General features: G+C 40.6%; 1 protein-coding gene, 1 long non-coding RNA gene and 3 other non-coding genes across 5 annotated transcripts; 4 read left to right on the top strand and 1 right to left on the bottom strand.

Moving 5' to 3' along the window:
• The first annotated feature begins 16,339 nt into the window (after positions 1-16,339).
• LOC115689312 (1-aminocyclopropane-1-carboxylate oxidase) lies at positions 16,340-18,165 on the top strand. The gene is made up of 4 exons (XM_030615320.2): positions 16,340-16,498; positions 16,628-16,854; positions 17,293-17,626; positions 17,722-18,165. Exons 1-4 carry the CDS (start codon positions 16,394-16,396, stop codon positions 18,007-18,009), a joined length of 954 nt encoding a protein of 317 aa, XP_030471180.2. The 5' UTR covers positions 16,340-16,393; the 3' UTR covers positions 18,010-18,165.
• Positions 18,166-20,085: 1,920 nt separating this feature from the next.
• Positions 20,086-20,229, top strand: LOC115689345 (small nucleolar RNA snoR111). The gene has a single exon (XR_004006683.1). It is a non-coding gene; the product is annotated as a small nucleolar RNA snoR111 (small nucleolar RNA).
• Positions 20,230-20,510: 281 nt separating this feature from the next.
• On the top strand, positions 20,511-20,652 carry LOC115689347 (small nucleolar RNA U19). The gene has a single exon (XR_004006684.1). It is a non-coding gene; the product is annotated as a small nucleolar RNA U19 (small nucleolar RNA).
• Positions 20,653-20,759: 107 nt separating this feature from the next.
• Positions 20,760-20,898, top strand: LOC115689348 (small nucleolar RNA snoR138). The gene has a single exon (XR_004006685.1). It is a non-coding gene; the product is annotated as a small nucleolar RNA snoR138 (small nucleolar RNA).
• Positions 20,899-21,256: 358 nt separating this feature from the next.
• LOC130139389 (uncharacterized) lies at positions 21,257-25,829 on the bottom strand. Its single transcript, XR_008817604.1, has 2 exons — positions 25,311-25,829; positions 21,257-21,927 (listed from the first exon to the last, which is right to left on the bottom strand). It is a non-coding gene; the product is annotated as an uncharacterized LOC130139389 (long non-coding RNA).
• Positions 25,830-27,150: the final 1,321 nt, after the last annotated feature.

Raw genomic sequence — 27,150 nt, 5'->3', positions numbered from 1 at the left:
CATTCGCTTTGAAATACAAAAGATCCGGAACTCGATTACTACTCGACGAATAGCTACGTTATATGGTTCGACACTTTTTTTTTATGGTTGAGTGTCTTGCGGTTAGCATTTGGGTTGAACACGATTAATCCCATCGTATCACCTACTAACCTCGATCTATTTATGGAATGGTTATTTGTTCTATCACACTAATTCAACTATTGATTAGTCTGAAATTGCTGTGATGCTGAAATTACCGTGTCGTTACTTATTTGTGGTGCAAGACCAAACTTTTTTCCAATGCTTGCGCTTCAAAGTGCATGAAGTATCCCATGGCAACTTTCTTATCATCTTAAGACAACGTTGAGGCCATATTTGAGCTTCGAACTTTGGTTTAATAGTCTTTACGCGTGTTTGATTTTTCAATGCGATCGATTCCGGTTTCTTGCAATTGAATGGATCGGATGCATGCATATTACGTTACGTGGATCGCGACCTTACGATGCATGGATGGGGCCGGCACGAGGGCTACACGACAAGGACAACCCGAGAAGAGCAGCCCTCAATGTGATTGGTACGCACCAACTACTTCGGCTCGACTTCAAGCTCGACAATATGAAAGATTGACGAACAGCGATTTTGATTCCCTCCAACAATCTCGGCGCGTTTGACCGTAACCCAATCTTGAGAGAAGGAGTGGTCCTGATGGTGCCACGTGGCAGGGTTGGAAATGACAACTGTTAGAGAGAGAACGGACAAAAAAAAAATGTCACGTCCCGTGGACCACGCCCCCGGACCCTTAACCAGCGGCGCCGCATGTCTGCTGGCGGCTCGATTCCTTTAAAAAGCACATGTTTTAACTTAAATTTCAATTCTGGCCCGAATTATTTTTTGTCTCATAAAAAAAATACAAATTTTATCTCGTGTCCTAATTCTTGCTCGATTTTTTTGTCTCATAAAAAAAACATCAACTTTAGCTCGTATCCTAATTCCGGCTCGAATTTTCTTTTGTCTCATAAAAATGCACAAACTTTCGGCTGATAACCAAATATGGCCCTCGTCGAATTTCCTTCAAGTTTCTGCCGAGTACACATGGAATGACGCGGTGAATCTTTAACGGTATCATTGGACGAAAACCTAACGGGGGCGGGATTTAGATACCAACTAAAAGTTTGTGCTTTTTTGACTGATAACAAAAAATTTGGGGTAGAATTGGGATCCCACACATCAGCCATTAAGTTATCGGCCTCTTGACACGACGAAATTTGTTTGGTCGAAAAGCTTTCGGCAATAGACTGCGAGCGCACAAAAATGGAAAATTATCATCAAGAGATGTCATCATCATTATAATATTTGAAGAGCATTAACTGGAGTCATAGATCATTGGTTGTCCAAAAACCAATCAAAAACCAAACTTAGAGCAGCATCATTGCTGTGACCTCTATACATTTTATACCGGACCCCATGAATTGATTTCCGTATACGATAATCCATTATGTCCTCGATGATTGATTTGAATGGAAAAGAAGATCCTGTTCCGAGAACACCTAGATTCTTATCTGATTTATTCGTGGATCTTTTCTATCTTCTTTGGGGAAGGATGGAGCAGGTGAAATGGGATCCACCACATCCTCATGGCACAAGGCAAAAGTGTGGGAAACAAGGGCATGTGACCAAAGCACCAGACCATGCTCAGGAGAGAAACATGCATGTTCCGGTTTCATCTCGTTGGGATCTCCTTCTCCTAAAAACAAGACGACTCCCCTTTCCAAGTATGGGAAGATTGCCATCCTGATGCAGCACATGTTTCAGATGTGATCAGTCATGAGAAGAGGAGTTGACTGATTTGTTCGAGCTCAGTATATTCTAACTTTTCTGAGCTCAGAAGCATGAAATCATGCTGCTGATCATTTGCGGTTTGATGGCATTGCCATGGCCTAAGTCCATAAGAAAATTTTGGATGGAAGGAATCGATGTAACCTAATACGACAGAGCGTACAGACACAGCAGAAAAGATTAACAAATCCAAACAGATTGTCTCACACACAAACACGGGGAAATGATTAGCAACGAGCAAAAGTCATCACAACCTGTCTCCCTTCAATTAAGCATGACAAGATCACTCCCTAGGCCCTAGGTAACCCAATATTCACCCCTAACAGCACAAGTGGAAAACTGGTAATAAAAGACAAATAGGAACTAAAACAGTGAAGAAAGTGGGCCAAAAAATAGCAAAATGGTTTGGAAACCCAAGAAAACAATGGATTTTGAGGTCAGAAACGACATGAAACGAGGTACCCAGTTTAGCCACAACATAGCACTATGAACAAGCTCCCTTCGTACATGTGTCCTGTAACTCCTCCCGTATCAAAAGTTACGGCATGTTTATCAAGCACTGTAAACTCTTGTCGTGGACTTACCTTTTGGTCTTCTCCTTGTTCTAAGCCCTTAGAAATTTTTCAGTAATCACGTCGGCATCACCTATCAAGTATTCGAGGCGAAAAGCTTGACAAGATAAAAAGAGTCAATTCACCCATTTAAATCGAGAGGATCTTTTTCGTATATTGGTCAAAGGAATTGGATGACCTCTCAATTTGCATGACACATCCACAATGGGATAAGTTGCCGCATTGCAATTTGAGCCTCGCATATCGCCAAGGAAACAAAATCTACAACTTGTGTATTGGCAGTCAACAAGTCCACGGGTCTTAAGATGGACCACAGCCATTATTTCAAAGGCAGGTGACCACAAATCACCAAAGAAACGCATGAAAGGCCAAAAAGATGGAGAAACATAAAGAAACGGGTCCGCCATGCCCCGATGCCACAGAACCTTGAACTGGATCCCAACTTGGTAAAACGACACCACGAATTTAAAGAGATGTGAACGTGCACGTCGATTTTATGTGCTAGCGACATTTGCATGCCTTGATGTATTACACCTTATTTGACCAAGGTCGTCCCCTTACATAGTATTCGTTTGAGAAATCGGTCGACCAAGGGAAACATCGGGACGATCATAATCTTCTTGATGTAACATAAAGGCAATAAAGCTTACTTGATTCACGCCTTGATCCATTTAATGGTCCAAAGATAGCCCATTCATCTAGCAAAAAGGACCATTAAAATGCACGATTCCATTGGGTGTCACTTTCTATAGTGATGTTATACTTATTCCTCTTCTGGTTAGTAATGTAGAAAGACAAACAAATTATTCCTAAGAACCGTGTTGTAGGAGAATTGAGCCTTGAGAAAGTCTTGCATTTCATTAATGTGCTATAGTGAACCTCTTGATTGTCCATCGATTGTTAAATGACCACCCTTTTGCTCTTACTAGCAATTTGATGTCGTTGTGACCCAGGAAATCATCATCGAGATTTCCAATCGAGATCAAATGTACTAAAAAATTCTTACTAAAAAACTTAATTTCTATCGGATACAATGAATTTCAAATGGGTGTTTAGATAAGTGGGATGTATAGAACAATTAACCCATCTAAGCGCCCAATTTAAAGTTGTCACGGGAAAAGGTTCAGCAACATTTCTCAGTAGACATAGTATTGCTTATTGATAGCCAACTCACATGATACTTTTGTTTAGCGTAAACCCTAGCCACTTATTAGTGACATGCAAAAGCATGCAAATTGAAGACTTCCATTAGAAAGGGGCCAAGTTAGAAAACCTAGTGAAGTGTATTATGTTGTCCTTACATCTTGTAGGATAGCACGTGTGGTCGGATAGGCAATCGAACTAAATGCTTTGACAATCATTAGAGATCGAAAGTTACAGCTCACATGCAAAAGAAAGCTCATGGAGAATGCTATAAAAATAGATATGCATATAGGTGCATCGAGACTCTACGGTACTGGAATCATGAGCATTGATTAATCGATTATCTTAGTTTAAAAGGTCTCTTTTCTGGCTCCACGATGGTGTCTTAATATGGAGAAAAAGAAAAAGTAATGACTGCCATAGGGATAGATGTTTCACTTCGTATATTTTCATTTGTGTGAGTAATTAGAAACGGCATCTCTTCTTTTAATGACACCAAAATGATATTAAATGAATCAAACTGAGATACGGATGGAATACTATGAAATAGAGCCACTTTGAGGTTCCCTAGGAAATGATGTATGGAATAGATCTTAGGTAAATAACTTAGGACGATCTTATTTTTTGCTCTCTATGTTTGAAATGGAGAGCAGTTGAATCACGAGAATCTTGATTAGGACTTCAGATTGGAGACCTTTTAAATTTCACATGGTTGTTTTTCCCGCTTCAATTTGACCAAGTTGAGTTTGGCGATACGATAATTTAGAAACGTGATCAATTGAACTGCATGGTGTTAAGGGTGCGCATGAATACCATTCTGTGCCCGGGTGCTATTTCTGAACAAAAATGATTTTTTTTTATTCTAGGAAACAATTTCGAGTATTTGAAAGCGTTTGATAAACTGTCCAAAATTTCTATTCCTAGAGTAGAAAAGAACAAATGCGTTTGTTAACTACACAAAATTTCGTTCCCAAATAATATTTTAATAATATTTTGAATTGTTTATTTTTTTTTCTTTCTACTTTCTTCTTTGGCCATGACCGGCGAGGGCGTCACGGACCTCGCCGGCCGCCGGCGGAGGCGAGGGCGAGGGCCGGACCTCGCCCGGAGACGGCGAGGCCGACCTCGCCGTCGCGACGGACGGCGAGGCTCGGCCTCGATCGATCTGGGCGAGGCCGCCTCGCCCAGGCGGCGAGGGTCCAGCCCTCGCCCTCGCCAGCAAGGGGGACCCTCGCCTCCGCCGGCGGCCGGCGAGGGCCGTGACGCCCTCGCCGACCCTGGGCTGTGGCCGGTCGCCGGCGGCCGGCCCAGCCGAGGGAAGAACAACACAAAAATAAGAAAAGAAAAAAAAGAAAAAGAAAAAAAAACTGATTCTTAAAATTGTGCCGAGAAACAAGAAGCAACTTTTTTTTACTTCTTGTTTCTCTTCCAAAACTGTTTCTCGGCACAAATTTTTGCAAAAATGTGCCAAGGAACAAAAAATTTACCAAACGCATTTCTGTTCCCAAACTATTTCTGGGAACAAAAGAACAGAAATTTTCACTATTTGGCACGTTACCAAACGGGCCCTAAGTCTAATGATACTATCTGGGGGGAAAAAGTGTCAGAAAAGTCCTAAATCTATTGCATTTGTGCCAATTTAGTCATAAACATTTTGACCTAGAGTCAATTCAATCCTTCCGGCTAATTTTGGTATAATATTGTTGACATAGATCCCAACCAGCCTATGTGGCATAGCCGACGCTGACGTGGACAAGTTTTAAAAAAAAATTGAATTTTTATTTATTATTTCTTTTCTTTTTCCTTTTTTTTCTTTTCTTTCTCTCTTTTTTTTCCTTCCCTTCCTTCTTCCTCCAGCCGATTGCCGGACCTCCACGACTAGCCAAAGGCGAGGGCTAGTAAGGTCATGCCTCGCCCAGCCCCTGGCGAGGCTCGAGCGCTAGCTAGGGGTTGGATGAGGCACAACCTCGCCAGTGGCTGGCAAGGCTCACCGGGCCTCACCCCCAGTCAGTCACTAAGGTCCGGCGACCGGTTGGAGGAAGAAGGAAGAGAAGGTAAAAAAGGAAAAATCAAATAAAAAATTCTCAAAAATATTAAAATATTATTAAAAGTTATTTACGTCAATGCCGACCGTGCCATGTAGGCCATCTGGCATCAATGTTAGCAATATCTGGCCAAAATTAGTTGAAAATGACTAAATTGGCTCTAGGTCAAAATGTTTATGACTAAATTGACACCATTAAAAGGTTTAAGATTAAATTTGTACAAATGCAATAGGTTTAAGAGTTTTCTGACACTTTTCCCAATCTAGAGGGCGTGAATAGATTGAATTTACAGATTTTCGCGGAATATTAAGTTAAATTTGATAGATGCAAGAATAGATTGATAAATTATATGCATGTGCTTCTATTAAATAGATATAAGCAATAATAAGCAAATAGACGATCTAGCACACAAATATATAGTGGTTCGGCTTATAATCAAGTCTACGTCTACTCTCCACCACTAATAGCCACAATACTGGCTAGAATCCACCAGCAACTCAAGAGAGTTACAATATATCAATAACTGTTGCATCACATGATAGATCATGCTATAAGAAAGCACATACTACTTTCACACTCACACGCTTCTCTTATCCCAAATTACAAAAGCAACAAGGACTCTATAATAGAGAGAGTTGCAAACAGCTAGTGGCATAGTTCGCACAACAGAAAGAGAAGTTGATGATCAGAGAATAAGCTTTCTCAATTTCCGCCAATCCCTCCAACTTGCTTCGATCCTCTTTTATAGACGTTCCCTCTCCAATATAACCGTTGGAGAGTCTTCAGATGGATCAAGTAGCCATTAGGAGTTGATAGGAGCAATCGCTAAGGTCCAGGCCGCCCAAACAATCAGTTCATTTGGTAAAAGCAAGGTTTTCCAAAATGGAGTTTGCTGCCATTGTCCATCAACTGTTTCTATGACTGCTTGACCAAAATTAACAAAAATTGTTCCGACTCATCTCCAGTCCTCTTGTTATGAATTCCCAACCTTGATAACATCTATTTTCCTTCCATTTGACCATCATGTTGTGGTGAGTAAGTGACCATCACCTTTCAGGTCATTGTTTGAGGCATGATATAATGCTACTAATCACTTGATAAAAGAAGCTAACCTTATCAATAACCCGGTGATGTTGTCCAAGCCATTACTTGGAAATTGACTCGCGATTTGGTATCCACTGGTCTTTCAGGTTATATCACCTGCCAAGACTCTACTCAAATGTTCACCTTCTCATGGTCCTTCAAGGCCTATTAGTGATCATGGTTCCACCCAAGTGTTCACATATCCGTGATACCTCCAATTCCTTGCGAACATCCCGTTCCTCCTGACTTGCACTACAAAAAAACACGAAATTTGCGACGGAAATTTGCGACGAATGTTTTTCCGTCGCCAATTTGCGACGGAAAATACAATCCGTCGCAAATTTGCGACGGAAATTTGCGACGAATGTTTTTCCGTCGCCAATTTGCGACGGAAAATACAATCCGTCGCAAATTTGCGACGAAAAATTCGTCCGTCGCAAATTCGTAGTTTATCAGCCCATGATATTCCAACCCTATCTCTCACTCTCACTCTCGCTCTCTCTCGCTCTCTATCGTTTTTCTCCCTTTTTCGTTTGTCTGAAATAAGCAAAATCCGCGCAGGCACATATTAATCTCGGTGAAGCTTTTGTACCGGTAAGTGTCGTAGCTAGCTTCGTGACTATTCGTCGTTGCATTGTAATTTTCATTTTTTTAATATATGTTTATGTTTTTTTTTTGTATCTGCATCACCGGTTTAATGACCGGCGACACCTCGCCGGCCTTTGGATGAGGCCGAACGGCCACGCCGTTTTGCGACGGAAATAGTTTCCGACGCAAATTTGCGACGAATAAATGAAAATTCCATCGCAAATTTGCGACGGAACGTAGTATCCGTCGCAAATTTGCGACGAATGAATGAAAATTCCATCGCAAAATTTGCGACGGATTTGAGTATCCGTCGCAAATTTGCGACGGAAGACTATTTCCGTCGCAAATTTGCGACGGATATTCGATTCCGTCGCAAATTTGCGACGAATAAAAAAAATTCCGTCGCAAAATTTGCGACGGATTTGAGTATCCGTCGCAAATTTGCGACGGAAGACTATTTCCGTGGCAAATTTGCGACGGAAGACTATTTCCGTCGCAAATTTATGACGGAAGACTATTTCCGTTGCAAATTTGCGACGGAAATAGTCTTCCGTCGCAAATTTGCGACGGATATTATGAAAATTCCATCGCAAATTGCGACGGAGTTGAGTATCCGTCGGAAATTTGCGACGCAAAACTAATTCCGTCGCAAATTTGCGACGGAACCTAGTATCCGCCTCCCAGTCGCCGGCCGAGGCTGTGGCCGGTCGGCCCGCCGCCGTCGCCGACGCCGTCGCCGCCCCCACGCCATTGCCGCCGCCGACACCGTCGCCGCCCCTGACGCCGTCGCCGCCGAGCTTGCCGTCGTTCTCCCGGTCGTGGCCGAGCACACGGCCGACTAGTCACCATTTGAGCTCACGCTTGCGTCGGGACCGCCACCGTTCTATCGGTCGATTTTTATTGTCCTTGAACCAAGTAAGCAACTCTCTAAACCCTAGTTAGTATAATTAGGTAATTAGTCGGACTTGTTTAAGGATTATTTAGGGTCACTTTTCGTTGGCTAAATTCTTGGTCGATTTCGGGATTGCATGTGGCTTTGATCAATGGTCGACCGGTTAATTTGTCTATTATGTGGATGATTAAGCGTTAAATGACGATAAGTTGATTGATTAAGCGTTTTCACGTAAAATGCTTGAAAATTGAATAATTCTATAAAAAATCAAGGAAAATTACGGAAAATTAAAACAATGGTATATGTTGGCAACAAATATGAAATTTGACCGTAAAAGTTTTTTAAACTTTTTAAAAAACAAAAATTTCAGAATATCACAAAATGGCAAAAATTAATAGTGACAACCCATTTTCAATGAAATTTAGATTTTTTAACGTTCCGGGGAAAAATATATTAAAAAATTAAAAATTTTCATAACATTATAAAATGGCTTAACATAAATGTGGTCACCCATTGTGAGGGAAATTTTTATTTTTTTTGGGTGAAAAAAAAATTAAAAAAATATAAAATTTCAATACTGCACAGAATTGCCTAGAAAACATTTGGCCATCAACTTGCAGCGAAATGTAAATTTCTTTAGATGGCCAAAAAAAAATTAGAATTTAAAAATTTTCAAAACTTCACGGAATGACTTCTAATACCTGTGGCCACCCACTTTTAGTTATATTTAATTTTTTTAACGTGCCCTAAAAACTATTAAAATAAATAAGGACAAAAATTTTGGAAACTTTACCTAATAGCTTAGACTACCTGTGGCCACCCAATTTTAGTATGGACAATTTTTTTTATTTCACGAAAAAAATTTATATTAAAAAATAATAATTTAAAAATCCTTATAATTTTAAAATTTCAAAACTTTACAAAATGTCTTAGAATATCGGTGGCCACTAACTGTTAGTGAAATTTGTTTTTTGGGCCCAGAATTTTTTTTTGCAATAATAATAGTTTTTTTCTTACAAAACTGTACAGAATGACTCAGAATACCTGTGGCCACCCACTTTCAGTGAAATTTAAATTTTTGTACGTTGTAAAAAAAAATTTAATCAAAATGAATGCGATTCATATAGTGATGTTTAATACCTGTAGCCACCCAAGTCGTGCTCATACATTGATGTTTCATATCAAAATGAATGGGATTCATAGTATATTTGTTTGTAGGAAATTGCACGTCATAAACACTCGACATTGGCTCATTTCAAGGAAACATTTTCTCAGTCTTTCCATCAAAATGGTAAGCTTCGTCATGTACATCATTATGTGTTCGTAATACGTGTCAATAGTTTTGTACATATTCGCATAACCTTCCTACTTGTCAGTTTAAACGTGGAGGTCACATGCCTAGAAGACAAGGCTCTTCCTCGTCCTCGTCCCCGGCCCTTTCCTCTTCCCCTGTCCCGGCATCTAACCCTCAACCACAGTATGGTCCGTCACAATATGGACACGTTGGCCCTTCCTCCAACACTCAACAACATGTTACGGGACTTGGCCACATGCGAACTGAACGTTCTCCAGTTCAATCTCCTTTAGCTCCCTCTCCTTCCGTTCCACCCCATTATTCGGCGGAACAATCGAATATTGACGGAAACATAGGTCAAGAAGATAACCGATTCTTCATATGCCCATTTGGAGATTCGTAAGTACTTCATTTTTATTTTAGTATATGTAATATTTAGGGTTTTAGATATTGATGTCAATTGAATTGTCCATGTTGCACAATATTCATATGAATGCAGATTCACGGATGCTCCGTCTGTTGTGAGGGAATTGAACAAAATAGTAAGAAACTTTTGGATGGGAGAGTATATTACTTACAGAAATGTTCCACAAGAAGTGAAAGAAATGTGGTGGAATGAGTTCAAGGTAAGTTTTACATATTTTATTTTCTCACCAATTAAGTGTGGTGTAGTATATTGATGGTCAAGAATGATGTAAAGGGACCAGAACAACTCTGTAGTTTTCGATACCTAAAGGACCAGATATTTTCCCTGACATGAACTTTACAAAATCTGTCTATATTTGTCTGGTGCATGGTTATGGATATGTAATCATCATAATAACTTTCAATTTGTGTTTTTATTCATTGCAGCGGAAGTTCAAGTGGGAGGAATCGGAAGACAATGAAGTGAGAAGAATTTTCGATAAGAAAATAAGTGATTTTATGCGAAATGTCATGAATAGAGCGAAGAGCAAGCAAGCGGCGAAGCCGTCTTTCTTTACAGCTGACAATTGAGAGGCAATTAAGACATTTTGGACATCTGAACAGAGTCGGCAACTCTGTGAGCGGAATAAGAAGAATCGATCTTCTAGTTCTAGTGATGGGTCAGCCACATATGCTGGGGGCTCTATCAACATTGCGGAGCATCACAAACGAATGGTAAGTCTGTTAAATGAGTTATCAGTTAATTTAATTCAATTACTCATGTTTACATTTTGTAGGCACATGAATTGGGGACGGAACCGACATTTGCAGCAACATTTGAACGCACATTTCAAAAGAAAGATAAGACATGGACTGGCGATCGAGTAAAAGCTGTTAAGGTATGTAAGGTTATACTTTGGCTTATATGTAAACTATAATGAAAACCGTGAATGCTTTCAATATTTTTGGTAGATATATATAGTGATTTTATTTTCATCTATATTGTTAATGTAGGAAAAATATGATGAACTTTTAATGAGCAGTGCTAGTGGTAGTGATGATTGTCTCGAGTCCGCCACCGCTTTGATAATATGGCATTATGGATGGAGGCAACGGTGGGGCGAAAAAGGGACAATATTTGGGATGGGATCATTATCAAGGATGTTCATGCCGAATGGTCTCGGAAGTTCATCATCCACTGGGGTGGTCGAAGGAAGTCACGACTGCACGAGAATTTGACCCAAGAAGTGCATCGTCTCAATAATTTACTTGTTAAGAAGGATGAACAAATACAAAACTTGAAAGAACAAATGAGAGTCGTTATGCAACACCTTAACATCAATCGCTATGGCGATCCTCCTGTAGCTCCAGCCAATCCAGTAGGTGATGGGTACAATGATGACCAACACATTGATGCCGAGAATGCTGCTGATGATGATGATGATGAAGATTTTCTCCGGTCTTTCTAGTTAAAATTCTCAAAATCGGGGGTAAGCTTGCTTCATAATCTTGATTTTTCATAATTTCACTCATATTCATATGTAAGAACATTTATGTTCGTCCCTAAACGTATTTTTGTTAACCCTTTTGTTATTTTACACCTAGTTCCACATCCATGCATAAACGCTTTGTTTATATTCTGGACTGATTTATGTATCGACATTTCCTCAGGTCTTGACAAAAGTGACTACTTTTGGTGTCCTGCCATCGTACCAAAGCCGCGTCTTCTTCTGTATGATTTTTTTGCGTCTTCTATGGTTGTCCCGTCTCTTAGTTCATGTTTTGACTGTATTGTAAGATTGGATATCAAATAGTATCATGTAAGACTCTACAACTTTCCTTCTGTTATTTGTTTCAATTATATGTCATTGTGGCTGGTTTGTCAGAATTTTGCGTTTGTTCGTTTTTCTGTTTCAATTATATATTATTGTCTCCTTTGATTGATATGGATAAGAATTTATGGCCGAAATGATATAAAAATAGCGACGAATATTTTAAGCCGAATTTTGCTATCATTAAAGTTTGTCACTAATTTGCGACGAAATTCGCGACGAATTTTCTAACGAAATTCGCGACAAATTTTATGACGAAAATTGCGACGAAATTGCGATGGATTTTTGCGACGGACAACGTTCGTCGCAAATTTTGCGACGAATTTTGCGACGGACAAGCGTTTGTCGCAAATTTTGCGACGAATTTTGCGACGGACAAACGTTCGTCGCAAATTTTGCGACGGACAAACGTTCATCGCAAATTTTGCGACGAAATTTGCGACGGACTTTTGCGACGAATTTTGCGACGGACAAACGTTCGTCGCAAAATTTGCGACGAATTTTGCGACGAATTATTTTTCGTCGCAAATTTGCGACGAACTTGTGAATTTTCCGTCGCAAAATTTTCAGAATTTTGCGTTTGTTCGTTTTTCTGTTTCAATTATATATCATTGTCTCCTTTGATTGATATGGATAAGAATTTATGGCCGAAATGATATAAAAATAGCGACGAATATTTTAAGCCGAATTTTGCTATCATTAAAGTTTGTCACTAATTTGCGACGAAATTCGCGACGAATTTTCTAACGAAATTCGCGACAAATTTTATGACGAAAATTGCGACGAATTTTGCGACGAAATTGCGACGGATTTTTGCGACGGACAACGTTCGTCGCAAATTTTGCGACGAATTTTGCAACGGACAAGCGTTTGTCGCAAATTTTGCGACGAATTTTGCGACGGACAAATGTTCGTCGCAAATTTTGCGACGGACAAACGTTCATCGCAAATTTTGCGACGAAATTTGCGACGGACTTTTGCGACGAATTTTGCGACGGACAAACGTTCGTCGCAAAATTTGCGACGAATTATTTTTCGTCGCAAATTTGCGACGAACTTGTGAATTTTCCGTCGCAAAATTTTGCGACGATCGCAAAATCCGTCGCAAATTCGATTTGCGACGGATTTTTCCACGTTTTCCGTCGCTAATCCGGTGTTTTTTTGTAGTGTTGTTCACCTTCTACCAGATCCATTCTGCTTGTAGATATCTCAACGCTTAATATCTTGTTCGCCATTTATCGAGGTATTCACACTTTGTAGACATCCTTAGGATTCAATGATACAATCGCAGTCTTTTAGAGATCATCATTGCCTGATTTTGAAAAACATCTGCATTTAGCAACTAAACATTAATAAAGATAGTTTTTGTATCATCTAAATCTCTTAGGGAGGTTTGCCCAACACGCGGAAATTCAGTTTTTCCATACTAAAGAATCATTTGAGAATGGATATGACTAACCATAGATGGTAAAGGGGGTTTACCTAAACATTTTCGCTTTTCCTTTAAATTAAAGAAAACCGCATTGATATGTATAGAGTTTTAACTATTGAATAAGCATAGATTTTCGGGAAACAAAAACCTTAAAAATGGTATGAGATGTAAATGCGAGGGGCACTCGTGAGCGTAAGAGGTCAATTGATGCAAAGTTATCACGTTTAAGGGGTTGTTTGGGACAAAACTAAACTGGGGTTACATTGCGAAAATAATCCCACTTTAAGGTTTTTTTTAGGACAAGTCACAAAAAACTCCAAATTATGCTTACTGTGATATATTTATCCTAATTTTTTTGTGACACCAACAATCATAAACTTGTACTTATGTAACATATATACCCTCCATCAAGGTTCTATCAATGACCATCATTAAAAATCAATCTACATAGACACTGAAAAGCAAACAGAGTTGACGTGGCAAGTGAAATAAAAATGATATTTTTTTGGTTGAAAAATCATCTTACGGAACCTTAACGAAGTGTAAATGTGTCGTACAAATACAAGTTTAAGGTTTTTTATATCATACGAAGTTTAGGATAACTGTGTCATAGTGAATAGTTTGAGGTTTTTTATGTCACAATAAAAAGTTTAGGATAAATATGTTACGGTTGGCATAGAGTGATTGAAATTCATTTTATAATATGATACAATATGATCTCCAATGGCATGCATATTTTTGTAATTATATTATCATTATTTTTTTTTTACTTTTGCGCACCCCCAAAACAATGAAAATCCTTGCTCAGATCCACAATGATTAAAAGAGTTGTCCTTCCCCATTTAGTTCACCGGCCATCACACCTTTCTTCCTACTTTCTTGTTTCACCTCGTTGATGATTTTCTGCTTGGCATGCCTTGGTTTTTCTCTTTCTACTGTGTAAGGCTTGCTGTGATGTTATAGTTGGTCATCACCATGGCAGATCCCCATGGAAGGAAAATCAGAAATCAAAAGGACAAAATGATTGGATCAAACTGGTAGGACCTGCATTGATGATGATGATGGTGATAGCATTTGTATCCAGGATGTTGTGTTGCTCAATTATTGTCCCCATTTTCACAGAGTGGGGATGAAGACAAAGATCTTTGATGGACACATCTTATCTATAGAATCTTAACCATTTTAGTAAAAGTCATCGATATTTATGTATAAGAATCACTTGTCCAAAAATTGTTCTGCAAGAATAGTTTATAGTATATATATAAAAAAAATGGTCAAATTCCTTAAAAAGCACTAATTTTTATCTCATAAAAAAGCACAAATTTTCAATAGGTATCCAAATTAAGCCCCCTCTCAAGTTTCAGTTGCGTGCACATGAAGTAGAATGTCGAATGTTCCAAGGCATCATGGGACGGAAACTTGACAGGTGGCAAATTTGAGTGCCGACTAAAAGTTTCTGTTTTGTCACAAGACAACAAAATAGTCGAATCGGGATTGAAACTCAACCTAAAGTTTATGTTTTTTTATGAGACATAACAAAATGTTTGGGTTAGATCTAAAGTTGAATTTTTTTTGTGAGATAAGAAAGAGTTTAGGCCATAATTGGAATCCGACCTGAATTCGATGATTTTTTAAAGGAAATTAAGCCAGAAAAAATATATAAAACTATCTGTTTTGAGGTTTGCAGAAGATGATACCGAAAAAAGAACTATCGTTTGGTAAGAAGCCTGTGAATTCACTTTTTTAAAGCGATAATCTCCCAAAATACAACTTAACCTTTCAGATATATACGTTTAAAGAGGTAAAGCACAAGAGAGATCTAAGCCATGCATCCTTGCAGACACATCTGTCAGACACCGGTTAATGAAAAATCGACCCCTACAACAGAGAAGATATGAATCGCTGTCATGAAAACGTACAGGTATAGCTGGTTGGTTCCTTCCAAATTAATTGGGTCGTACTCAGCAGCTACAATCATGAATAAATAGCTCCACAGATCACACTGAAATTTCTTGTACTATGTATCATGCTTACTTGAATGATACTAACATCGTATCATGTTAGCCTCACAAGCACTTTGACATATCTGTGTAAGTGTAAAACTCGGAGGTTGGCATCAATGGGAGGTAAGTTGAGGGTCTAGATGTAATTATCTCCATGGTTCACATATCATGTAGAATATATGTAAAGTTACTATATATCCATGCGAAAGTTCAAAAAGATAAGTAGATGGGAAAGCACAAAAAAAAGCATACATCGCACTCGATCCAATGACCCACTTACGTACCTCTGATTTCTTCAAACACCGTTCAGGTACCTTCGAGCAAAAACCCCACAATGGAAAGACCAAATGACTCCTCCTTGCAAGCTCATTTTAGCCTCTTGTTTAGGGTTTGGGTGGCCTGGTCTTTAGTTGATTTTGAGTGTGTTGGGTGGAAGTGAGAATTTAGGGTTTTGGGATTGGCATTTTTTGAAAGAGAATGACATTTTCATAAATAAATAAAGACACGAGGGTAATTGATGTGAAGGCGTAAGGCAGGGAAATTCAAGGTGTTTTGCAAAGACTTCCCATTGAAACCATACTCCAAAGTCAAGCTGGGGACTGACAAAGCAGCTCCATAGATGCTATTTTCACAGCATCCTATATGTATAGTGCATGAGTAATGGAAAGAATTTGCAATTTTTTTTTCTTTTTTGGTCATGCTCATCAAGAAAAAGCAAAATTAGCAGTGGCGTGAAGTTGCACCAGAATGGGACCCAAGAAAACCAACCCAACAAAGAAGATGACTGGACAGTGCCTCAGTGACACAACATGGTAGGGGTCCATCATTTGAGATGTGATCACATTCATGCTCCACGAGTTCAATTCCTTCTTAACTTAGATTTGGACCTGTAACTTTTTCCTTTTCATTTACTTAATAATAATGCGAAAGATAAAATATGAGAAATTTTTATATGATTCGATATAGTACATCGACTTATTTGTAGACTTTTTAATATGACTAAATAAAGTAACATATATTAAATCAAGATACGCATAATCAAAATGAGATATCGCGTAATCTTGAGAGGTACAGAAAACCAACATAAATATTCTAATTATCTCTAATATAGAAAAATATCCTAATTTTCTTTAACACATTTGATTCTGCCAATTACTCAAAGACCCTTGTTCTCAATTCTCTTCCTTCCCTGTTGATCACACTTTCAGCGCCTATAAATATCACCCCCATTTCATTTCAAATCTCAAAACTACACAAGAAACTTGAGAGAGAGAGAGAGAGAGAGAGAGATGGAGTCGTTCCCTGTGATTGATCTGGAGAAGCTTAATGGTGAAGTGAGAGGAACCACCATGGCCAAGATCAAAGATGCCTGTGAAAATTGGGGCTTCTTTGAGGTAATTAAGCTTTTACTAAACAACCCATGAAGTATATTATGTGAACTATTTCATTAAGACAGACTGTGTTTTGTGTGATGGTCTATAACAATCGTTTCTATGTGCTGATTTTATTTTGATTCTGTGAAGTTGGTGAACCATGGGCTATCACACCAACTGATGGACAATGTGGAGAGGCTGACCAAGGAGCACTACAAGAAGTGCATGGAGCAAAAGTTCAAGCAGATGGTGGCGAGCAAAGGCCTCGAGGCCACTCAGTCCGAGATCGACAACATCGACTGGGAGAGCACGTTCCACATCCGCCATCTCCCGGTCTCTAACATCTCCGAAGTCCCCGATCTCGAAGAAGATCACCGGTGATTGATCACTTAACATATCTTTTATTTGTGCCTTGATGTCTTTAACATTGCTCACTTTGGTAAAGACATAATTTATATAATGATATCTCTGAGTCCTTTCAACTTTTCCCACATATTTGGACATTCAAGTAGTCATTTAACATGATATCGAAGACTGAAGCTCAGATCTGGTTAAATTTTGAATGTCACGTTCATGCCCGGGTACCAGTCCCTGTGGGTATGATCTTTTTCACGCACGAAGCACCATCCATTATTGAAGATTCTGCATTTCATCATGTTTTACTTGTATTGGCGAAATTTTGATTTTGATTCCATCTGTACCCTTTATTAGCAGTTGTATGGACCACACCATAAAAATCGGTAGCGGCCCCCGTCCTCAATATTCTAGTATTTTGAGACTAAGGGTATATCCTTACATGTGATTATAATTAACAGGAAGGCTATGAAGCAATTTGCCCTAGAATTGGAGAAGCTAGCTGAGCTGCTTCTGGACTTGTTCTGTGAGAATCTTGGCTTGGAAAAAGGTTACTTGAAGAGAGCGTTTTATGGGTCTAAAGGGCCGACCTTCGGCACCAAGGTGAGCAACTACCCCCCGTGCCCGAAGCCGGACCTCATCAAGGGGCTCCGGGCCCACACCGATGCCGGCGGCCTCATCCTCCTCTTCCAGGACGACAAGGTCAGTGGCCTCCAGCTCCTCAAGGACGGCCAGTGGGTCGACGTCCCTCCGATGCGTCACTCCATCGTCATCAACTTGGGCGACCAACTCGAGGTATGTGTATTGTGATCTCAACTCTTAATTCTTGATAGCTGAGATGCTCATAATTTGAGGTCTCAAATCAACTTAATCACTTGGCAATGATATAGGTCATTACGAATGGCAAGTACAAGAGCATCGAGCACCGGGTGATCGCACAGACCGATGGGAACCGGATGTCCATCGCGTCGTTCTACAACCCTGGGAGCGACGCAGTCATATACCCTGCGCCAGAGTTGGTGGAGAAAGAGGTGAAGGGCCAAGTGTACCCAAAGTTTGTGTTTGAGGACTACATGAAGCTCTATGCAGGACTCAAGTTCCAGGCCAAGGAGCCGAGGTTTGAGGCGATGAAGACCATCGAGTCGTCCATCAATTTGGGTCCTATTGCAACTGTTTGAGCTTATTCAGTAGTGGAATAAAAGAAATGTCTCTTTACTATTTTCTTAAGTAAGTCTATGTGTGTTTGGGGGTAAGTGCATGTACGTGTGTCTGCTTCGTTGAGTCTTGTACTTCAACTTTGCCTTGACATGACATAATAAAGCTGTGGTTTTCTAGGATGTCGACGAACTCGAAATTTGCTTTCGTCTAAGCAACCGAATCTCGCGCACATCGGAATGTGCTTGCATCACTTATAGGATATAGTTTTTCCACACACGACGGACGTAATAGATGATCGTCTCATAATGAACATATCTAGCCGATTTTGATCCTATACATTGTTGGATAAGTGTCTGGATCAGTTCGCTTTGTACATATTGCTAAAGTTGTTCTGGTCCATGCCCGCTTGATCATGAATCTGCGTTACGCCACACATGCAGCCGGGATTCTGCATGTCACATCTGACGAAGATCGTGCTAGTTTCATTCCCTGAGTGCTCGGCTTTACGTAAAGATAATGCTTTTTTTCGCAGTGTCGCCACGCCGAGCGATGGAGCTTTTTTGCCCCGACGCGACCCAGTAATCTGATTTCACACGGCACGCTGCTTCAAGTAAAAGAATCTCCATGTTGTGAGCAAAGATTTAACCGATCCGAATCTCCCCCTTTTCATCATTGGATTGGCAAGTTGAACGTGTCTTTTTCACCTGTCTACCAGAAAGCTTTGCTCAGGATTTTGCCTGATTTGAGTCACTGTTTAAGGCCATGCAGCAAAAGCCGAACGAGGTGGCTTTGATTCAAGTTGGAAGAGGAAAGTGCCGATATGATCAGTCCGTCTGCTTCCGCCGTTGCCGGGGCATCACATGCCATGGCGTAGCAGAATCATAGGCCGAGTTGTTATGCCAAAAAAACTCATTGAAGAGGGTTTCTTTTTGGTGGTCGGTGAAAATTCCTTGCCTTTCATCAAGAAATAATGTGGGAGTACGATGAATGAGCTCAGAGTATAATAAATCCCAAAGGGCCTGAGAGCGGTCGGAGACTCAATTGTAAGGTAGGACCCTTTGTCTTTAGGCTTGAACGATCCAATCCGCCACTCTATTAGTGTCTCTTGAGCAATTTGCTATTTGGAGGTCTGAATACTTGATAAGTACATCTTGGCATTCTTCGATAAGTGCTCGCACATCTCAAGTTGGTCGATCTGAGCCAAACAGTGCACTCATAAGAGTTGAACTATCTACCTCTAGAAGCCAGCTCTCCTAATATAACGAACCGCAAGGTTTTAGGTTTCGACGTGCGCGAGGGTTTTTCTGTGTAAGAGGCAGAGATTGTATCATGCAACACAAATAAAACCCGATTCGGGTAAATGAGTACAAGTCCATCATCTTTGTTCACATTAGCTTGTGGCGGGGCATCCTACCCCAAAATTTCATATACTGAACTCGGAGCGAGAGGAGCATCTGTGCAGGCCCGAGCACACGCACGCTTCATCCATCAAAAATCACGGCCGATCTCGAAAAGGAAAGAGGGTCGCATAGCCTAAACTTACAGGAACTATATTGTACGGGACCGGAAGCATTCACATTGTATCCATATGGTACAAATCATCCAATTTTCGTGAATCTCATAAGGATTTTGGACTCCACCAAGCTCATGCACTCGGACCATGCGTGCGAGATCACCTCCTGATCTCTCTAACGCCGTAAACTCGACTCGAACAGGCCCAATACGATCACCTCATCGAAGCCCATACAAAAGCAGGCCCAATAGCGTAAGGCCCAACAGAACAAGGGTATCTAAGTCATTTCACTTCCGGTCATCCCCTCATCATTAGGGTTTTGCCTGTCCTGTTGACGGCTATAACTCTCTCTGAAGAGTCCTCTCGTCTTCGTGCGTCGTCGGCGGTCGCCAACTTCGCCTCCATCTAGAGAGCTTCTCCGTCCATGGAGAAATTAGGGTTTCCTCCATTCGAGTGTATGTCTGTCGACGTTTGCATTGTTGTGGAGCTACTTCGTGCTTTGGTGCTGCGGAAATTTTGTTCTCGCGTTTTCGTTTCAACACGTCTCTGAAACCCCCCTCTGTTCTCGTGCTCATTGGACATGAGGATTCCGCGGTGGGAAGTGCTTCTCCCATCGCGGAGGAGAACTGGTGGAGGGGGGCGAAATCGATTCGAAAAGTTGGCCGAGAAATCGTTTCATCCGCCCTTGTTTATATGGGTTGGCGGTATGATTGTTGCTCGTCTACACTGGCTTCGATTCTTGCTTGGAATTTCTTTGTAGCGGGAGCACGAGGTTGGGTGCAGAGGACGTGTTGTCAACCCTGATGCGCCCTTCTTCGGACCCTTTTCATCTCTTTTGCCCTTCATTAGTTCTGTTGATTTCTTGGGTGTGTTTGTTTGCCTGGTTTGATTTGATCTTTGTTCGGACATTTGTTGTTTGGGTCGAGCGATTTTCGTTCGATGGATGGTCGAATCGACTTCTGTGGAAAACTGCCTCTTTGAGTAGCCATGTCGATACCCAAGTTCGAAATTTGGCTTAGTTAGGAGGCAAACATGAACTTGGAGGACCCAGAGAACTCTGTGTCTTCCGATTGGCTAAGGCCTTTTTGAGGGGACTTTTTTTAGCTGCTAAACCCAGATCAGATTGTCCCCCAAGCAGCCTCGGACATTCCACCCAGGACAGCAAAATGTGTTAGTCGTTTTGACAGACTGTTAGTAATTTTCTGAAATGTGATTCATCGGACTTGGGGGCAAGTTAATGTCTATGGAGGAGTGTGTATTGCCTTCAGAATAACCAGAGGGTGAATTCAATGCAATGACCTCTGGTTCAGACAGGGGCTGAAACTAAAATGGGAATCAGTTTGAGGGTGAGGAACGATTTCCCCATTGTTCTTTTCCTAGATAGCGTCCCACATGGCTGTTCTTTCTCGTTTTGTTTGTTCCGAGGAAAATGATTTCTGCCGTTCGGAATAGGAAACTGATTTGTGTTTTTGTTGGGGAGTACATTATCTTTTCCTGGATCATTTTGTTGCGTTGCTTGATTCCTAGGATGCTTTGGCTTATCACTCGAATAACTATTTTAGCTGAGATTATCTTGATTTTAAGTCAGATTTCTTTGAGATATTTTCACAAGCAGTTGGTGGGCTTGTTATAACAGGCATCACAAATCCAATTTGGTCTTCCAGGGAAAAGGATTTCACATATCCTTTCCTCCCATAAAATGGGTAGGATCAGTAGAAATCATGGAGCTCAACGAAATAAGATAATGAGAGAGAGAGAGAGAATGGAAGAATAAGATAGAACAATAAGATGCCATTCTCAGGCTGGAGCTAGAAGAGTAGATGCGACAAAACTCGGGTGTTTTAGAGACAATGATTTCCCATCTGAATTTGGACAAGTCATTTTTCATGTAGCTGATCTATGATTTTCTATTTTGCAATATCATTTTCCTCTCTCGATTTTGATGTGAGAGTCCTTCCTCATCATCCATTGCGTCTCCAATCATCCATCGTCTACGCCACCCTACGCCTCTGTGCTTCCACTTCCACCCAGAGCCATGCCATTTAATCGCGCCGCTGTCCAACCATGGTTACGGTTGCTTCTTCACTGCTGGTTTCAATCGTTGTTACCAGTTGATGCGTCTTGAAACCAAGCCTTCTCAACTGCTGCTTGCCTCATCTGGTTCATTGCCGCCTTGATTGAGCCTCCAATCCTTTGCCAATCGGAAGCTACTTCCACGGGCAGATCTAGTGTTCGACAAAATGCTTGATAGAGAGATTAACTGGGATTCTTCTTTGCTATATCTCTCTGTGGCTGCGTCGCGGTAGAGTTTGTGGCAATTGCTGTGGATATAATAGCCTGAAACTATTGAGGTACTGTTAGTAACTTGACAGAGAGCAATCACGGACAAGGAGAGAGATAGTTCCTGGGTGCACCTGTGCACATTCTGACGTGACGCAGAAATGAATTACAAATAAGCTATCGGATTACAAATGAATTTTATAACAAGATGAAAAATGGGCTTTGGTGAAAAATGAATCATGGACAACAAGGTGAAAAATGGGCTTTGGTGGCTATTTCAAATAAGTCATTGGATTACAAATGAATTTTGTATGTTGGAATTGTCAGGTTTAGGCTCACCCTGGACAGTCCAAGCCTTGAGAGGCCTTGTGGTTCAAGAAAAGCCTAATTTATTGTTTGTAATGGAGACAAAAAACCATGAAAAAAGAGTGAAGAGGGTAACGAGAATCCTCAACTTTCAGAATTGTTTTATGGTGGAACCAGATGGCATATCGGGGGGATTAGCAGCTATGTGGACAGAAGAGGTGGAAGTGGAAGTGGACTCAGCTAGGAAATATTTCATCAATCTTAGTATAAAGGAGAAGGGGGGATATAATGCCATGAGAATTACTTTCGTCCATGCGCCAAATGACTTCCAGGAGAGGCTTGTACTGTGGGAGGAATTAAAATGTATAAAAAGTTGTAATGACCTACCTTGGGCTGTAATGGAAGATTTCAATGAAATTTTGAATCACTGGGAAAAAGTAGGGAGAAGGGCAGCTGAGAATTACTGCCTTGTTGCGTTTCAAGATTTCTTGAATGATTGTTGTTTAATGGATATATAAAGTAAGGGATGTGCTTTCACCTGGACTAATAATAGAGACGGGGGAGTTTTGGTGAAAGAGAGACCGGATAGTCTTTTGTAGCGTAGAATGGAGAGTACAATTCCCAGAAGTTGAAGTTTTGTCCTACTGGCCATTGGTTCAGACCAAAGCCCTCTCTTAGTATCCTTATTCCCGACCCTTGTAAAAAGGAAGAAAAATTTTACGTTCAAAGCTTTTTGGATAGAAGATGAAGAGTGTTATGATTTAGTAAAAATCTGCTTGGGAGTCACCAAAATCGGGAAGAGCTGATATGACAGGAAAGCTAAGATGTGCAACAGTTGAATTGGAGAAATGGAGCAAGAGAAAATTTACAAACTCTTCCCAACAAATAAACTCCTTTAAATTGGAACTTAAACAGTTAACAAATTCGGTTAGCGGAGAACAAAACGGGGGAAGAGTTAAGGAGCTGAAAGCAGAAATTAAAAGTCTTTGGCGGCAGGAGGAAATGTACTGGGGGATGCGTTCTCGGATTAACTGGTTGAAATGGGCAAATAAAAATACTCGATACTTTCATGCCATAACCATATAAAGGAGGCAAAGGAATAGAATTATAATGCTGAAAAATTTTGAGAACCAGTGGATTCGAGAGATTGCGCAGCTCAAAAGTATGATGATGGAAATTTTTCAAGAGCTTTATAGTACAAATTGTCCCAGAAACTTTCAACCAGTCGTCGAACAGTGCCCAAAGATGGTGTCGGAGGAAATTAACAAAAAACTGATGGCTAATCTTAACATGGAAGAAGTGAGGGACGTGGTTTTCCAGTTAGGTGCAATTAAAGCTCCTGGTCACGGCCAATCTTATCATCATCATTAGGAGATAATAAGCCAGGATGTATTCAAAATGGTGGCGGATTTCTTTGAAATCGGCATGTTTAATCCTCAGCTGAATAGAACTCATATTGCTCTTATTCCAAAGGAGCTGAATCCGGAAAGTCTTGACCAATTTCGCCCAATTAGCTTATGCAATTTTGGATACAAGATAATTTCAAAGGTTTTAGCAAATCGCCTTAAACCCTTTTCTTCCGAAATTGATAACCAGTGAACAAAGTGCTTTTGGGTGGGGGGGTGAACAAATTCAAGACAATATCATGGTAGTACAAGAGGTATTGCATCAACTTAGAATTCAAAACAGAAGAAGTTTCAAGCGGTACTCAAATTAGATATGGGAAAAGGCTATAACAGGGTAGAATGGGATTTCTTGGAAGCATGTTTGATCAAAATAGGTTTCGATGCCAAATGGGTACCTCGTATTATGTATTGTGTGATGTCGGCATCCTTGAGCATAAAATTTAATGGTGAACCACTTAACTTCTTCCAACCTTCAAGAGGATTACATCAAGGAGACCCACTCTCCCCTTACGTCTTCATGTTAGTGGCTAATGTGCTATCCTGTCTTTTAAAGAAAGCGGTGGAAGAAGGAAGTATAAGGGGAATTAAACTAAATAGAGATTGCCCCAACCCTATCTCATCTTTTAATTGCGGATGACTCAATATTCTTTCTAGATTGAAGGGTTCAAAAGTGTTAGAATGTAGCAGGAATTTTAAACCGGTACTATTTTACTTTGGGACAAGTCGTTAACTTGAATAAATCCGGCATCTTCTTGAGCAAAGATTGTCCTCAGACGTTGAGAAGGAACATGGCAACGGAAATGAGAGTCCCGTAATTACAAAAAACTGGAAAGTACCTAGGGATTCCATCGGAGTGGGGTCAAACTAAGAAACAAATGTTCGCATGGATTTTGGGTAGAGTAAACATGAAAATTGAAGTGTGGAAAGAAAGGATGATCTCAAAAGCCAGAAAAGAGACTCATTAAAGCAGTGGTACAAGCTCTACCACAATATGCCATGTCAATTTTTAAACTACCTATCTCTATTTGCCGAGCTATTGAACAAAAAGTTGCAAATTTTTGGTGGAAGAATGGTGATTCAAAATAGGGAATCCATTGGAAAAACTGGAATGCTATGAAAGGAAGGAAAGACCAAGGAGGAATGGGATTTAGAGACTTATTATCCTTCAATAAGGCCATGCTTAGAAAACAAGCTTGGAGGATAGATCAAAACCCTTCCAGCATTTGGGTATAGGTACTTAAAGAATTGTATTTCCCATACAGTAAATTCTAGCATGCTAGAAAGGGCAGTCACGCTTCATGGGGATGGTAGAGCATATTGTGGGGAAGAGAGGCAATTGCTAAGAATGTGAGATGGAGAGTGGGGAGTGGCAGGGATATCAAGATTAGAGAACATAGATGGTTGAAATCAGGCGCAATTGGAAGAGAGGAACTAAGTAGGGAGCCACATACAGTAGGCGAGCTGATTAACATAGAGGAAGTGAAATGGGATGAGCAAAAACTGTTTCAAATGTTTGATAAACAAATTGCTGAGGAAATTCTAACTATCCCACTAGAGGTCACTAAGGAGAAAGACAAAGTTATGTGCACTCGAACAAAAGCGAGCACTTTTACGGTCAAGAGTGCGTACAATCAGATTTGGAAATCAGAGAAAAAGTAGGACTTAAATCAGCCATCATCTTCTTACGAGCACCCAAAAGAATTATGGGGTATGATTTGGAATATGCATATACACCAAAAAATTAAAACTTTCATCTGGAGTCTATGCCAAAACGCAATCCCAACTACTGAGAATTTGTGGAAAAGGAAAATTTTACCTGAACCGGTGTGTCCTCTCTGTAGGCAAAGCCCGGAAACTATTGAACATGTCTTTTTGCTGTGCAAATGGACGAACAACGTTTGGCGACACTGTGACATCTTGAACCCTCATATGATAAGAGGAACGAGAGGATCCTAAGGGATTAGGGCATTCGTCGACGGAAAATTTGGAAATCGTCACCATTGTCGTCTTTGGGATCGTGAACCATGTTTCTTGGTTTCATTCGCCATCACATCGATTGTTTCCGATGCCACGTTTTTACCGCTCCGCCCTCATGTTCATTTTCCTTCCCTTTCCCCGCCGCCATGCTGCCCGGAATGCCAGCATCACCGCCTCCTCTTCCCCTTCTTGCCGGATCACCACCGCCCCCCTTCTTTCTTCTCTTTTCTTCTTCTTTTTCTCTTTTCTTTCCCTTCCACCACTTGGCGGAGGAGAAGCGCCAAGTGGCGCCCACCCTTGGCCATGTGGCACCACTGCCCCACTCGGCCAATGGCCTTGCATGCAAGGGAAGGGGAAAAGTCCTTGACTCTCCATCCCCTCCCTCTCTTTTCCCCATCTCTTCCCCGCCAACTCTCTCTCTCTCTCTCTCTCTCTCTCTCTCTCTCTCTCTCTCTCTCTCTCTCTCTCTCTCTCTCTCTCTCTCCACTCGGAACTCGCCAGCCGCCCAACCCAGCCATGGCAGCCGCCCACCGCACGACGCCGTCCAACTAGTCATCGCTCCCTCCGCCATCACGTCTCCTCGCGTCAGCAGCAGCAGCCACCACGAGCCCAGAAATCGCCGCACCGTGCTCTCTCTCCCCGCCAAGAACCGCACGCCATGCCGCCACACTTGCAGTCGAGGCCAATGTGCTCTCTCACTCTAGACTAACCATCATAATGTTTGCATGTCGAGTTCGGGTCTCGGATTGGATAATGTGGTGGCTGGATGCTGTGGGGGAGAATGGTTTGATTGAGTATTTGCCCAAGTATGTTGGTTTAGACCTTAGGAATGAGTTTTGTGGGTATAGGTTGCTGAACCAAGTTGGAAATGGATGTTGCATGTAGGTTTGGACTTCTGGTTTTGAGTTTTCTTGGATGAGAATTCGTGGGTTTCAAGTTAGAGTTGTTTTCTTGAACTTTGGCTTTGGTTTTCAGAACCGAAACTGTTGGACTTTTACTGTTTTCCATTTTTATAGAGCTTTTTGTGGTTCGAATATTGCAAAAATTTCTTCATAAAAGTTGTTCAGAAAATCTTGGACTATAACATACTTTAAATTCAAGTTTTTCTGAGTTCAAATAGGTTGCACGAAGACCCTATTTCTTACTGTATTAAATCTGTTTAGTACAGTAAAATCAGTGACCTTTATATCTTGTCGAATTTTTATAAAAATTTCTAGCTCGAAATTGGACATACTTCCTCACAAAAGTTGTTAAAGAAGTCCATGTCTACAACGTATAAAAATTTCCAAGTTTTTTGAAAAGATTTGGTTTGTGAAACGAGTATTTCTTTTAGTTCAATCATTCTGTTCCAACGGGCCAGTTTTGGTCTGACTTTGAGCTACTAAAAGTTGGGTTTACATAAAGATTCAGATATTGTGTTCTTCATGGAAAATGTATGCTAAAGTCTTGTTTATGACATATTCAAATTTTGGAATTTTCGGAGTTTCTTCATAAATGTTGTTCAGAAAATCTTGGACTATAACATACTTCAAATTCAGATTTTTCTGAGTTCAAATAGGTTGCACGAAGACCCTATTTCTTACTGTATTAAATCTGTTTAGTACAGTAAAATCAGTGACCTTTATATCTTGTCGAATTTTTATAAAAATTTCCAGCTCGAAATTGGACATACTTCCTCA

Source organism: Syzygium oleosum, unplaced genomic scaffold (assembly GCF_021117445.2).
Source record: "Syzygium oleosum isolate NSW1041296 unplaced genomic scaffold, Sole_v2.1 Sole_v2.11, whole genome shotgun sequence".
In the NCBI taxonomy this organism is placed as follows: domain Eukaryota; kingdom Viridiplantae; phylum Streptophyta; class Magnoliopsida; order Myrtales; family Myrtaceae; genus Syzygium; species Syzygium oleosum.
The sequence above is the reverse complement of the archived record's forward strand: the minus strand, read 5'-3'. Positions and strand labels throughout refer to the sequence as shown.

Bases quoted from the DNA above. Each gene is read 5' to 3' on its own strand.
- LOC115689312 (XM_030615320.2), top strand. From the start codon at position 16,394: ATGGAGTCGTTCCCTGTGATTGATCTGGAGAAGCTTAATGGTGAAGTG. The intron at 16,499-16,627 runs GTAATTAAGCTT...GATTCTGTGAAG, and splicing joins AAAATTGGGGCTTCTTTGAG to TTGGTGAACCATGGGCTATC. The intron at 16,855-17,292 runs GTGATTGATCAC...TATAATTAACAG, and splicing joins GATCTCGAAGAAGATCACCG to GAAGGCTATGAAGCAATTTG.